Source organism: Patiria miniata, unplaced genomic scaffold (genome assembly GCF_015706575.1).
Source record: "Patiria miniata isolate m_02_andy unplaced genomic scaffold, ASM1570657v1 HiC_scaffold_16, whole genome shotgun sequence".
Taxonomy (NCBI): Eukaryota; Metazoa; Echinodermata; class Asteroidea; order Valvatida; family Asterinidae; genus Patiria; species Patiria miniata.
In genome coordinates this window covers 4,198,881-4,214,510 of record NW_024037054.1, presented here as the reverse complement: position 1 = coordinate 4,214,510, position 15,630 = coordinate 4,198,881, and the positions used below count along the sequence as shown (strand labels likewise).

At 39.2% G+C, this 15,630-nt stretch overlaps 1 protein-coding gene across 1 annotated transcript; it reads right to left on the bottom strand.

Annotated features, from left to right (window-relative positions):
- Nucleotides 1-5,532: 5,532 nt before the first annotated feature.
- LOC119723201 (kappa-type opioid receptor-like) lies at nt 5,533-7,490 on the bottom strand. Its single transcript, XM_038193761.1, has one exon. The coding sequence runs from the start codon at nt 6,901-6,903 to the stop codon at nt 5,533-5,535; it is 1,371 nt and encodes a 456-aa protein (XP_038049689.1). The 5' UTR covers nt 6,904-7,490.
- Nucleotides 7,491-15,630: the final 8,140 nt, after the last annotated feature.

Sequence of the window (15,630 nt, the reverse complement as noted above, 5' to 3'; positions counted from 1 at the left end):
CAAGAGTCCAAAACATGTCCGTTTCAGTAAAAAATGTCTGTAGAAAATCTTATCTTATTGATAAACTGAAAATTTATACTTGATACAAAACATTAGAAAGTATCCTTGCAAAAGTTTACAAACTAAGTCTATACAATTCCATTTCAAAAATGCACGAAAACAATTATGCAAACGAAAATGGTTATCAAGTGAAAAAGAGAAGAAACTTAAAAGGCTTGCTAAGGCAAGAGTATATATGTATATAAGACCAATGAAAAAAATCCTTATTTAACTTAAAACAGTTTTGCTCAAATAACTCAGGGAAAGAGGGGCCAGATATCGCCTCAGATTGCACCACAGAGCATCCAATTATCAAAAAAATTCCCGGGGCCCTTAAGCGGACCCTGGACCCCACGCCGAAAGACATTGCGCTCCGCATTATTAGTCCTCGGGGCAGATCTAACGACGCATTCTTAAAACAGTTTACAATCTAAACCTATCCAATTCCTTTACAAAACTAAAATGCAAGAAATTGAATGCAGTCGAAAATACTTGGTTATCAAGTGAAGCACAGAAGAAACTTAACTAGGCTTGTATTAAGAAATACAAGAATACAATTTCAAACCAATGAACAAAAAATAAAAAAAACACATGGTGTTACCGCAAACCGAAGCGATAATGAAAAAAATCCTAATAATCTTCACAACATTTTGCTGAAATGGGGCCAGGAATCGCCTCAGTTTGCACCACAGAACATCTATAGAATCAAAAAATCAGTGGGCCCCGAACCCAACGCCGTAAGACACTGCTTCACGTTCGCATTAGTCCTTGGAGCAAATGCCTCAGCGCATCGCCCGTTGCAAAAGTTTACAATCTAAGTCAATACAATTCCTTTTTTTTAATACAATGCAAGAAATTATGAAGATAAAAATACATGGTTTGCAACTTTGAAGTACACAGTAGCTTAAAATTTGCAAAAACAAGATTATATTTTTAAAAAATCCTTACAAGATTATCAACTTTTGCACAAATAATTCAGGGGGAAAGGGGCCAGGAATCGCCTCAGATTGCATCACAGAGCATCTAAAATCCAAAATTTCCCGGGGCCCTTAAGCGGGCCCCGGACCCCACGCCGTAAGGGCTTCGCGCTCCGCGCTCGCAGAAGTCCTAAGAACAAATGCTCTAGATGTGCCCCCCGTCTAAAGAAATCCTGGATCCGTGCCAGACAATGATCTCCTGATTCGGTCCAGTAGTTTTTGCTGCAGATCCAATACTGTGAAGCACACATCTTTCATGGGGGTATTATTATACAAATATTGAGTGGCTCAGCATGGAATGGGAGGAATATTATCACAAGGTAATATCTGGACTTTTCTGTTTCAGGAGGCAAAGCTGCATGAAATGGAAAAGTCAAGATTTTACCGAGCGATGATATTCCTCCCACTTCACAATTCCTCCAAATTTCAAGTTCCTAAGTAAAGTATTTCTCAAGTTATCGTGCTGACAAGAGTTAACCTAACCAAAACATAACACACACACAGATATACACGTTTGTGTATGGTGTAAATGAAGACTTTTCTTTTGTTCCTCTTCCCAAATGTGTGACTAAAAAGGCTTTGAAGAAAAACTTCGGGCCCCAGAAAAATATTGGACCGCACTCTAGGCATTCTACAAATCTGGCAACAGTTGTAATTATTTAACCCCAAGTCATGAAGACTGCCAACTCGGCGACTTCCAAGTCCAAGAATTTTACTTTTTAGACGGATACGTTGAAATCCTTTAGACCAACACAGAGACCAAAACCAAACTATGAAAAATGAAGACCTACATGTACATTAACTGATTGCAGTTAGACTTTAATTAACCCTAATGTCCCAAGGGCTCTTTGGGGGGGGGGTCAAGGACCAAAAATACCACAGAATACTACATGGGTTGTGCACACTTGTATGGAAGGAAATGCATACTACAGGTTACTACTCAGTAGTATTTTGTAGCTTTAGGTGAGGTAAGGGTTCATGGATGTACGATCATTGCTCAAGCCCATAAAGTATCAAATTATTAATGGATGTATGATCGTCGTTCATAAAGTATCACAATGAATACAATTAGACTGCAGTTGCACTAACAACTGTGTCGAACTACAATGTATGACTAATACAAAATGCATTACCACGTGAAATTAATGGCTACTTATTGAGGTCATCACATTAGTTTTTATCCAGCTGAAGCTTCCAAGCTGAAGCTTCCATGTTTTTTTCCAAACTAACTTGAAGTTTTGAACTTTTTTAACCTTGTAAGAATGACATGTTCATTAGTAACCATTTGTGGAAAAATGAAGTTAATCGCATTTACCATTTGCCTTTTGTGAACCTTTTTACTGCGGTACCCGATTTACGTTTTTGTCTATGAGGCATCAGAATTTTGCATAAGGCCTACATGAAAATTTAATGATGGTTATTTGAATCACATGATGATGGGGACGTCCCGTTTGATTTCTAAACCAGGAACCAGAAGTTTCATTGTTGGGAGCTCTTAAAGTTGATTTTCTCACAAAACTTGCTTTGAAAACGATAGCATGTTGGAAAAAACTTTCACTATTAAAAAGTAATAAGTCTCCTAAACAAGGGAAACAATTGGAAGTGCAGCGAGGCCTGCAATCACGTAGGAATGCTTCACTTTTATATTGTGAAAGTTGATTGACTTCAGTTGAAAGAAATACTTCACTTTCGTAATGTGAAAGTTGATTGACTTCAGTTGGTAGTAACCAGTTCGTCATAGCCCGTAGCTCTGTCAACTCATTAAACTCCTCTGTGCATTAACTAAAGAGGGCGCTATTTACAGAAAGTAACACCCCCCTAATTTTACCACAAAAATATGATGGTTCCTCTATTTCAATGGTTCCCATTTCACACTTATCCTGTAACATTTAAGAATGACTGAGCACCAGGGAAGGCGGGGTTTGTGCAGAATATGCTAATTTTCCCTCACCTACGTGTACCCATCTTGAGGAGGTGGTTGTGCAAGCCCCTCCCCCCCCATGAGCCACCTATTATTCAATACACCAAATACTACTGGATATTTTATCGAACATCAGCTCTACTTTCCTCCACCTCCTTCCTTTTAGGTCAGAAAATTGGGTGGGATGAATTGTTAAGTGTTTTATCAATATTGGGATATTTTAGCTTTAAAGATTTGGGGTAGCAAGGATGTTGAGCCCTAACAGAAAACAATTTGATGTGCTACTCTGTCTTTACATTACAAATATCCCCCTTACAGGGCGGGGCAGAGGGGGAAAGAAAGGGGACATGATATTCACCATTGTATATTCATTTTTCATTCATAAATACCTGAGACAATTTACCCATTCCTATTGGTCTTTAACACGTTTCCAGTGTCACATGAAATTTGGACTCCTATGGAAATCCGATGCCTTTTAGTTTTATTGGTTGGACGTTCACAATCCTCATGTAGGAATGCACAATACACTACCAGTGTGTCAGTATTTCACAGTCTTAAATTCACAATGCACCGGCACAGCTGCGTTTTGTGCCGCACTCATGCCATTTCCATATAAGGAGTTGTTTATGATGATTCGTGAAAGAGACATAATATGGCTAGAGGGGTGTCCCAAAAAACATGAAGTAAACTTATTGAATCGTTTCGGGTTTTTGCGGTAACACCATGTGGTAATAACTACTGCTTAGAAGATATTAGTTCTGAGAAGAACTTGTCCTGCTTATTATCAACTTGCTAAGTAGTTTTTGTTCTGTTTAGAACAGTCCCCTGACGATGACTAGAGCAGGCTAGTCGAAACGTTGAGACCAAAGACAAGTTCTTTTAGAACTTACAGCAGGACTGTTCTAAACAGAACAAAAACTACTTAGCAAGTTGATAATAAGCAGGACAAGTTCTTCTCAGAACTAATATCTTCTAAGCAGTAGTTATTACCACATGGTGTTACCGCAAAAACCCGAAACGATACCGATACCCCACCATGCAAAGCCTCAAATCTTATATAAACTTATTGAACAAAATCGTTGGAAATATATAATTTTTCTCTTGTTTTGACTTTTGGAACGAAAAGTTATGATTTTTTGACCGAATAGGTATTTATGAATGGGAATAAATATGTGTTTGGCCGGTATTAAACACTATGTTTATGACCGGTTGGAGTCTATATGCTGATAATGACCCGAGCCGAATATCAATATCCAGACTCCAACTGGTCTGGAGTGTTTAAAACCGGCCAACAAAAATCATTTAACTAATGAAAATGTCACAGAAAGGCTTTCTTGGAGATCTTTCTTAAATTATGTTACCAGCATTATTTTTCTTGGAGATCTAATTATATTATGCATTCATGGCATTACAAATGCAATTAATTCAGGGGGAACCCATAGAAAACAAGGATTGTAGAAAACAAGAACAAGTCCCAAAGTGGAATGAAAAAGGAAACAGCATGGAAGATACAGTAAGTTTAATACAATTACAATCTTTGTACAAATGTAATACATTTCCTTTTCAATTTACATGGAAACAACTGTCAGTAATATCTGTCTATGCCGGTAGTTCTATGTACAGTGTCATTTACAGACATGTGACAATCAAAAGAGTGTTTAGACTTAATTTATTTTACATTGGAAATCTGTTGATTTGTGGAAATCAAAAATGCAGTGGTAGAAGGCGTTGGGGTATTTCTTTAAAACAAAGTAAGCCATGCCTCTCCCAACATAAAACTGACGTCAGCGAATACCGGTGGATTTAGTGCTGAAACTAATCCTCCAGGTTCGGTTAGGTTCATATCAGATTTTTTTCCTCAAACATCGGTTCGGATCGGAAGTACATGTACAATGTACATACATACATCTGTACGTTTGCCAGATCAAGCTGTAAATCGGCTTTCGGTAAGTCGCCATTTCGCTCAAGTCGGCGTGTTACTCTTGGTCCCCTACAAAAAGCGCAACAAAATCCTTTGTGTAAATTTAGAAAATCACGCATTGGCATCGACTTCCTGCACTACGGTTGCGGTAACAAAATACATGAACATTGCTACCACAGCGCGCGCAATAAAAAAGCAGTTTCTCCAATACATGCAATACCACATCGTGAGCAATACCAGTAACCCCTCTAGCCTGCACGAAGGCACTCTGTCTATTTTGGGGGTCTTTTTATTTATTGAACGATGCAGTGATTTTACTTACCACGCACGACTTGCATTATGTGTACACATGGTCTACACTATAGCAATGCTACGTTGTACGGATTATGCATACCAAAGACGGACAATCGTGGCGTTTAGCCCACCAAACAATGAAGATGAACATAGTGACTTGTTAACACTGTGAATTCAATCATTCGTGCATTTCAATTTTGCCCTTTCATTGCAAGCGTTAGCATTTCTAGCACTATCAAAAAAGTAAATTTCCCAAACTTCTAAACCGACAATTTCAGTTCGGTCCAGTTTGGTTCGGAATGCCATGTTTGGCTATTTTAGTTCGGTTTGGGGTTCGGCTGCAGCACTATGAGGATAACATTATTTCTTTTCTTTTCTCTCTAGGAGGGGAGTTTGGCCTTTGGATCCTGCAATCTGATTCTATCTGCAGGATCTGCTCTCGGTAATGTCTGCAGAGGAATATTGTTCGTTGGTACTTGCTGCCTCTTTCTGCAGCAGAAGGCTTGCTTAAAGGCCTTCCTGTACCTTCCACTTCCAGCATTGAATATGACTGAATTAATGGAAGAGTTCAAGACTCTGAGGCAAGCAATCAACACATCCAACTTCCATTTCACATCATCATTTACATTCACTTCTTCCCTGCTTCGCACTAAAATTGCAATGAGGGCATATATAGCTTGGGGCAGAGAACAGACAAATACCACGGCTGTGTTGATGCCTAGTATTAGAGTAACTTTTCGTAGATGTTTTGACGGACCTCGGATCTGATCATCGGTTGGATTTGGTGCATGCAGTCCCTTAATAAGGAGGATATTGAAAGTGACTGTGAGGATCAAACTCAACATGAATACACAGAAAAACATGTAACTTACAACCAGATTCAAAGTTTCGTCATCATTAAAAAACATATGCCCATTACCTGATAGATGTTTATACTTTTCTTCAGTTGGCCAAACAAGACATTTCATTGGTGGTACATTAAAGCCCAGAAACTGATTAAAGAAAACGATCAAATTCACGGAAAAAGACAGAAACCATATGCAAACTGCTGCCCGTATAGCCCGTCGCTTCAGATTGAGATTACGGTGTTGGAAAGGGTAACAAATGGCAAAATATCTACCATAAGACAGCATTGTTACAAAGGCTATAGATGAAATCACACCAACATCGCATGTGTACGTTAAGAGAATAAAAACTGCTTGGGCTGAGTTCCCCAAATATGATGCATCCAATTCAGATTGTGTTGTCAAAGCCACACATTGCTGATAAGTGGACTCTGAAATCAAGACCATCAAATCTGCAACAGCCAAATTAGTCAGATAGAAATTAGTGATATTCCGCATGGAGGCAACTCTGCAAAGGGTAAAGAAAAAAGACAGAATGGATAGGATCCCTAATAGTTTAAGGACAGGCAGGACAAAACCATACAACACAGTCTGAGTACTGGAAAACACAAACTGGTCAGCCTCTGCCGGATTCTTAAAAGCAAGGATTAGCAATGAGTGGTTCAACAGTTTGTATCTTTCATTGCTTGGTGCATCAAAGGATTCATTCATCGCTGCCCAGGGAGATGGTCCCGTTTCATCCCAGATCAGTAGATGGTCCATCTGGGGTGCTGAATAGGCCAGGGAGCAGTTGTCGCTGTGGTTCTGGAAGACACAGGTGAAGAAGGTACAGACCAGAATGTCCAGCTGAGCAAGGGACGTTGCAGCTTGGGCATAGACGGTGACATTTGCGTAGTACCACCACATGATTGACACAGAATCTTCCTGCTTGTGTGCAGCCTCTTGCAGTGTTTAGTATGTGATAGTTCAGTGTCTTGTACAGATAACGTGGGGTGGAGAAACACAGCAGAAGTTTGCTCCGTGAATGAAGAGCAGAACAAAGAAGTGGTTCGCTGGATTTGCTCGCTGGATGGATAGCTGAACAACAGATTGGTTTGCAGATGACGACGAAATCCAGCAAGACAAGTTTGACTGCAGGATACCTGCAGGTTTGTTCAGCAGCAAGGGGTTTGCCTCTCAAAAAGTACACCGAAAACTAAACTTTGTACAAGTACATGAAGTAACATCTAAAATAGAAGTTGTTGTTCCACAGTACAGTTTCAGAAAGTTTCCCACCAAAGACTTTTGTAGCCACTGTTCTGTGTATTTCACTGCTTCCAATTTAACAGGAAAAAGAATTGGAGCCTGTACAAGAAGTATTTGTCCTCATTAAGTCAATTTATTGACAGCTAATGTGATGCAAAGTTGTCACCCAATCATGTTATGGAGTCGGCAACAGCAAGGGCTGTCCATAATACATGCGGCCAATTTTGCATCGAGATCTGGTGGCTCTGGTGAACTGGACAGCCTAAGATGAGAACTGATGTCAAGTTTGATCGCTGTTTACTTGAAACGGAGAGATTGCATAAGCGTTACAGGCTCAAGGTGCAGTGAACACCATGCATTGTTGAGTTCGGACTTTGAAACAGTGATGTACTGTGATGAGGCTGGTGAGAAGATGCAAAATGATCTTGACGATCAAATTTTCCATTTAAATACTTTCATTGGCGCATCACATCGAAACTGACATACTTGCGGTCACTTTCCCTGTACAAAGTTAACTTGAACATTGAGTGCTTAACTTAAAATGACCACATGCCAAATCAAAACTGACAAAGCAACTTTCACCCTGATTATGTTGTATATAAAAATTTCAAACATGTGGCTTTTCTTGGTTTTGTATTTGTTTGCTCTTAGAATTGATTTTTAGTTTTTATCAAGAAAGTTGCCTCAAAACCAATACCTTGTTATTTACATATAAATTCGCATGTTAGCAAACATGTGGCTTTTCTTGGTTTTGTATTTGTGTGCTCTAAGAATTGATTTTGGTTTTTTATCAAAAAGTTGTCTCAAAACTGATACCTCGTTATTTACATATAAATTCACATGTTAGCATTCAGATAAATATTTAAAGTACAGCTACCGGTAGGCCTTTCACTTTGCACTTCTGTATTGTGCAAGTTCATGAAATAAGTTGGTCAACAATTTAACCAAATTGGGATCACTGATCAATAAAGTCTGTTTTCATTAAATATTGTAGAACTACTCTGTACGTGGCCCCTTTGCGGAGGTAGCCTTATGCAACAATTTTTGATTGACAGCTCAGGTCACCAGCCTCCATTCACTGATTATAGTGGGACACGCCCACCACAGACCACAAACTGACTCTTGAGGATTGCCAGTCCACAGTCTACTCATAGCTCTATGGTCTACTATACAGGGTGGCCCCCAATGGCATACTTCCACTACCTTGAGACTCAAACCCCCTGTACCAATGGATGGAGAAACTTCTTAGAAGAAATATGATACAATGATCTCCTGATTTGGTCCAGTAGTTTTTGCTGCAGATCCCATATTGTGAAGCACACATCTTTCATGAGGGCGTTATTATACAAATATTGAGTGGAATGGGAGGAATATTATCACAAGGTAATATCTGGACTTTTCTGTGTCACCAGGCCAAGCTGACTGAAATGGAAAAGTCCAGATTTTACTGAGCGATGATATTCCTCCCATTTCACAATTTTCCCAAATTTCAAGTTCCTAAGTAAAGTATTTCTCAAGTTATCATGCCGACAAGAGTTAACCTAACCAAAATATAACACACACACAGACATACATGTTTGGTGTAAATGGAGACTTTTCTTTGTTCCTCTTCCCAAAAGTGTGACTAAAAAGGTTTTGAAGAAAAACTTCGGGTCCTAGAAAAATATTGGACCGCTCTCTAGTCATTCAACAAATCTCGCAACAGTTGTAATTATTTAACCCCAGGTCATGAAGACTGCCAACTCGACTGCCAAGACCAAGACCTGTACTTCCAAGGCAAAGAATTTTACTTCAAAGACCAATACATTGAAATCCTTAAGACCAACACAGAGACCAAAACCAAACAATGAAAATGAAGACTTGCACTATTAACTAACTCCCTAGGCATTTTGGCTAGGATGTAGCCTCAATCCTGCAAAATCTTCCAACTGGCCTCATTGAAAAATAGCATAAAGCCTCAATCCTGCAAATTCCTCCATTATTTCTTAAATATAGTCTGCAGAGGGGTGACCACTGCCTGAATCCTGCAAAATCCTGCGGCAGTGACCGTCAATATTTTGAGGCTTGGCCAATGACATCTTGGAGCAGAACAGAGGATTTCAAGCACAATCCAGGCCTATATTTATGCATGGCTGAGCAAAAACAACACAAGGTCCAGCCCAAGACCTTGACAAAGTGCATTTTACAAAATCAGTAACGCACTTTTGCCATGTAAACTCAATCCTCCAAATTCCTCCACTTTGGCAAAGAAAATTTTGAAAAATTCTAGGCGGTTAGGGTTAATTGATTGCAGTTAGACTTTAATTAATGGATGTATGACCGTTGCTTAAACCCATAAAGTATCACATTTTTAAACACTCCTATGCAAACATACATTCTGTGCCAAGTTGTTCTTTCAGTCAAGTGACTGTTTTCAACAGTCAAGAGCTCCCAGCGTACATAAAGCAGGATTGACTGGCTATGACTGTTCATGTAACTTGGTACAGCTATGCTTTGATTGTAGCTGATTGATAAGCCAGCTGTGCTTACCACTTGTCTGCTGACTGAATTTGACTACTTACAGTGCTTGCTTGAAATATGATCTGACTGTTAGTGCCTAGCCTGTGTAAAAGGCATGTGTATTTTTGTTGACTGCCTGTGACTTTTAGACAGCAGGAAGGTTAATGGATGTATGATCATCGCGCATAAAGTATCACAATGAATACAATTAGACTGCAGTTGCACTAGCAACTGTGTCGAACTACTAACAATGTATGACTAATACAAAATGCATCACCATGTTCATCAAATTAGTGTTTATCCAGCTGAAGATTCCAAATTCTCCTACAAGGCGAGTAAAAAAACCTGCAATAATGCCAAGGAGCCATACTTTCCTCAAAACAAAGTTGAAGTTTTGAACTTTTTATTTAAACCATGTAAGAATGACATATATTCATCAGAAACCTTGTGTGAAAAAATGAAGTTAATCACATTTACTATTTGTGAACCTTTTTAATACGGTACCCGATTTACGTTTTTGTCTATGAGGCAACAGAATTTTGCATTAAGGCCTACGTGAAAATAAGAATTTTTGAATCATCAAGACCTTGAATGATGGTTATTTGAATCACATGATGATGGGGACGTCCCGTTTGATTTCTAAACCAGGAACCAGAAGCTTCGTTGTAGGGAGCTCTTAAAGTTGATTTTTTCACAAAACTTGCTTTGAAAACCGATAGCATGTTGGGGAAAAAAACTTTCACTATTAAAAATATTAAGTCGATCTCCTAAACAAGGGGCACTTGTAAGTGCAGCTGGGCCTGCCAAAGGAATGCTTCACTTTCGTATTGTGACAGTTGATTGGCTTCAGTTGAAAGGAGTACTTCACTTTCGTAATGTGAAAGTTGATTGACTTCAGTTGGTAGTAACCAGTTCGTCATAACCCGTAGCCCTGTCAACTCATTAAACTCCTCTGTGCATTGACAATAGAGGGCGCTATTTACAGAAAGTAACCCCCCCCCCAGCTACACCACACAAATATGATGGTTCCTCTATTTCAATGGTTCCCATTTCACACTTATCCTGTAACATTTAAGAATGACTGAGCACCAGGGAAGGCGGGGTTTGTGCAGAATATGCAAGTTTTCCTTCACCTACGTGTATCCATCTTGAGGAGGTAGTTGTGCAAGCCCCGCCCCCATGAGCCATATATCATTCAATACACCAAACACTACTTGATATTTTATGGAACGTCAGCTCTAATATCCTCCACCTCCTTCCTTTTCGGTCAGAAAATTGAGTGGAATAAATTGTTTTATCAATGTTGGGATATTTCAGCTTTAAAGATTTCAGGTAGCAAGGGTGTGTTACAGGGAATATACAATAATTTGCTTTTGCTGTAAGTTTCAGAAATGGATTCAGAAAAAGTACTATTTTTTAAGAAAAAAATTGTAACTAATAACAATGTAACAGAAAGGCTTTCTTGGAGATCTTTCTTTAATTCTGTTATCAGCGTTACAAATGCACTTAATTCAGGGGGAACCCATAGAAAGCAAGTATTGTGATAACAAAGGAAACACACAAAATAACAGCATGGATGATACAGTGTGTTTAATACCATTACAATCTCTGTACAAATGTAATACATTTCTTTTCATTTTTACATGGAAACAAGTGTGAGTTCTATGGTTTTATGTACAGTTTAATTTACAGATACATTGTACATGTAATGATCAAGAGTGTTGAGACTTATTTTTTGTTTACATTTGAAAATTGTTGCTTTGTGGAAATCAAAAATGTAGTGGTAAAAGGAGTTAAAATATTTCTTTAAAACAAAGTATGCCTAGCCTCCCCCAACACAAAACTGACGTGCTGCGAATGCCAGTATTTCTAATTTGTGTTTCTAAACAATAAATTACTATGCAGCTTTTGGAAGTTATAGAAACTTTTGGAAGAGAGGATTGCATTATTGGCTGTATCGGCAAACATGACGAAACAGCCTTTGTTTTCGTTAAGAATTGTTTTCTCTTCTATTTCTTTCTTTTTTTTAGTCATTTGTTTGTTTCCGGCACTTTGGGCACTAAAATCAATCTGCCTTTATACTTGGCACACACTTAGAGACCAACACCTGCAGATATGTGTCGAACATTGATGTCATCATGAGGTCATCGCGTGTCACGTGACATCATATTACAGGTGAATATTTTGAAGGCCTATGTGTACATTACAGGTCCAATTGGGTTGAAAGTTGGTTTGTACCTAGACCGGGGTGTGCTATAGATGAAAAAATAAAGTGACTTCATGGTGACGTCATCATGGGTCAAGTGACATCACGTTTAAGAAAATCAAGATAAAATTAACCGTGAGAGATCTGAACATGACTTTTTTTGGAATTGATAGAATAATCCTTGGTCTTCATTTTTGATAGTACGTGCAAAATCATGTAACCCTTCCTTCCAGTTAAAACTGGATGTGCTTTGTAATTTAAAATTGGTAAAAGATGTAAACTGGTTTTCAACGATGTATGCTCTGGCTAAGTATTTCTTTACAAAAAAATTAACGGTGATGTCATAAAATGTTAGAGATCCTTCTAGCGGAAGGTTGTTATAGATGATAATAGATGAAAATTGATGTGATGTCATCATGACGTCATCACGTGACGTGTGACGTCATAATTCAAAGCCCTATGAGAATATAATCACATATTTACATGCCACCATATATTATTAACAGAACTACACATTTTTCCTCATCATCAGTCTCCAAATCCAGCTATGGGACGTTGAGCCACCCACTCCAACCGATCAGTGGAGGTGAGCCACAGGTCAGGGCTGACAGAGTATGGTCAGCCTCAAGCTGTCACACCCAGGTTCCTGGATGGAACTCATACTTGATACTTTCAAGGTCACATATATATGTCACAAAAAAAGTTGTGGAAACAACTGTTTGTCCACAAACATAAGTCTAGGGTTTTTTCTTAACTCTTTTTTTTTCGGGGGGGGGGGGTTGAGTTTTGCTTTTGGATCCTATGATCTGATCCGATCAGCAGGATCTGTTCTTGGTAATGTCTGCAGAGGGATATTGTTCGTTGGTACTTGCTGCCTTTTTCTGCAGCAGAAGGCTTGCTTAAAGGCCTTCCTGTACCTTCCACTACCAGCATTGAATATGACTGAATTAATGGACGAGTTCATGACTCTGAGGAAAGCAGCCATCAAATTCAACCCCCATCCCACATCATCATTTACATCCACTTCTTTCCTGCTATGCGATAAAATTACAATTAGGGCACATATAGCTTGAGGCAGAAAACAGACAAATACCACGGCTGTGTTGATGCCAATTATCAGAGTAACTCTTCGTAGATGTTTTGACGGACCTCGGATCTGATCACCTGTTGGATTTGGTGCACGCAGTCTCTTAATGAGGAGCATATTGAAAGTGACTGTGAGGATCAAACTCAACATGAATACACAGAAAAGCATGCAACTTACAACCAGATTCAAAGTGCCCAAAGTTGCATCACTATTCAAAAACATCCACACATTACCTGATAAATGTTTATACTTTTCTACAGTTGGCCAAACAAGACATTTAAATGGTGGTACATTAGAGGTTAGAAACAGAAAAACGAAATGAATCAAATTCAAGGAAAAAGACAGAAACCATATGCAAACTGCTGCTCGTATTGCCCGTCGCTTCAGATTGAGATTACGGTGTTGGAAAGGGTAACAGATGGCAAAATATCTATCATACGACAGCAGTGTTACAAAGGCTATAGATGAAATCATACCCACATCCCTAGTGTACGTTAAAAGAGTAAGAACTGCTCGGGCCGAGTTCCCCAAATATGATACATCCCAGTCAATTTGTGTTGTCAAAGCCACACATTGCTCATGGAAGGCCTCTGAAATCAAGACCATCAAATCTGCAACAGCCAAATTAGTCAGATAGAAATTAGTGATATTCCGCATGGAGGCAACTCTGCAAAGGGTAAAGTAAAAAGACAGAATGGACAGGATCCCTAATACTTTAAGGACAGGCAGGACAAAACCATACAATACAGTCTCAGCATTGGAATACACATACTTGTCAGCCTCTGCCGGATTCTCAAAAACAAGGATTCGCAACGAGTGGTTCAACAGTTTGTATCTTTCATTGCTTGGTACATCAAAGGATTCGTTCATCGGTGCCCAGGGAGATGGTCCAGTTTCATCCCAGATCAGTGGATGATTCTTCTGGGGAAAGGAATAGGCCACGGAGCAGTTGTCGCTGTTGTTCTGGAAGACACAGGTGAAGAAGGTACAGACCAGAATGTCCAGCTGAGCAAGGGACGTTGCAGCTTGGGCATAGACGGTGACATTTGCGGTGAGCGACAACATGATGGACACAGGGTCTGCCTGCTTGTGTGTAGCCTTTTGCAGTGTCTAGTATGTGATTGTTCAGTGTCTTGTACAGATAACGTGGGGTGGAGAAACACAGCAGAAATTTGCTCGCTGGATGGATAGCTGAACAACAGATTGGTTTGCAGATGACGACGAAATCAAGCAAGACAAGTTTGACTGCAGGATACCTGCAGGTATGTTCAGCAGCAAGGGGTTTGCCTCTCAAAAAGTACACCGAAAACTAAACTTTGTACAAGAACATGAAGTAACATCTAAAATAGAAGTTGCTGTTCCACAATACAGTTTCAAATAGTTTCTCACCAAAGACTTTTGTAGCCAGTGTTCTGTGTATTTCACTGCTTCCAATTCAATAGGAAAAAGAATTGGAGTCTGAACAAGAACTTTTTGTCCTCTTAAGTCAATTTATAGACAGCCAATGTGAAGCAAAGTTGTCACCCATTCATGGTTTGGAGTAGACAACAGCAAGGACTGTCCATAATACGTGCGGCCAATTTTGCTTAGAGATCTGATGGCTCTGGTGAACTGGACAGCCTGAGATGAGAACTGATGTCAAGTTTGATTGCTGGTTGACTTGAAATGGAGAGAGTGCATAAGCGTTACAGGCTCAAGGTGCAGTGAACACCATGCATTGTTAAGTTCAGACTTTGGAACAGTGATGTACTGTGATGAGGCTGGTGAGAAGATGCAAAATGATCTTGACGTTCAAATTTTCCATTTAAATACTCTCATTGGCACATCACATCGAAACTGACATACTTTTGGTCAAATTCCCTGTACAAAGTTAACTTGAACATGCTGTGCTAAAACTGAAATATTTTAATTGACGTAATGCCAAATCAAAACTTACAAAGTAAACTTTCAACCTGATTATGTTTTATATAACAAGAAACTAATCACATGATGATGGTGATCCCTTTTGATTTTTAAACATGTGGCTTTTTTGGGTTTTTTATTTGTTTTCTCTCGAAATTCGATTATTTTATCAATAAAGTTGCCTCAAAACTGATACCTTGTTATTTACATAGATAAATTCACATGTTAGCATTCAGATAAATATTCAAAGTACAGCTTCCGGTAGGCCTTTCACTTTGCACTTCTGTATTGTGCAAGTTCATGAAATAAGTTGGTCAACAATTTAACCAAATTGGGATCACTGATCAATAAAGTCTGTTTTCATTAAATATTGTAGAACTACTCTGTACGTGGCCCCTTCGCGGAGGTAGCCTTATGCAACAATTTTTGATTAACAGCTCAGGTCACCAGCCTCCATTCATTGATTCTAGTTGGACACGCCCACCACAGACCACAAACTGACTCTTGAGAATTGCCAGTCCACAGTCTACTATACAGGGTGGCCCCCAATGGCATACTTCCACTACCTTGAGACTCAAACCATCTGTACCAATGGATGGAGAATCTTCTTAGAAGAAATATGATACCATGATCTGCTGATTCGGTCCAGGAGTTTTTGCTGCAGATCCAATACTGTGAAGCACACATCTTTCAT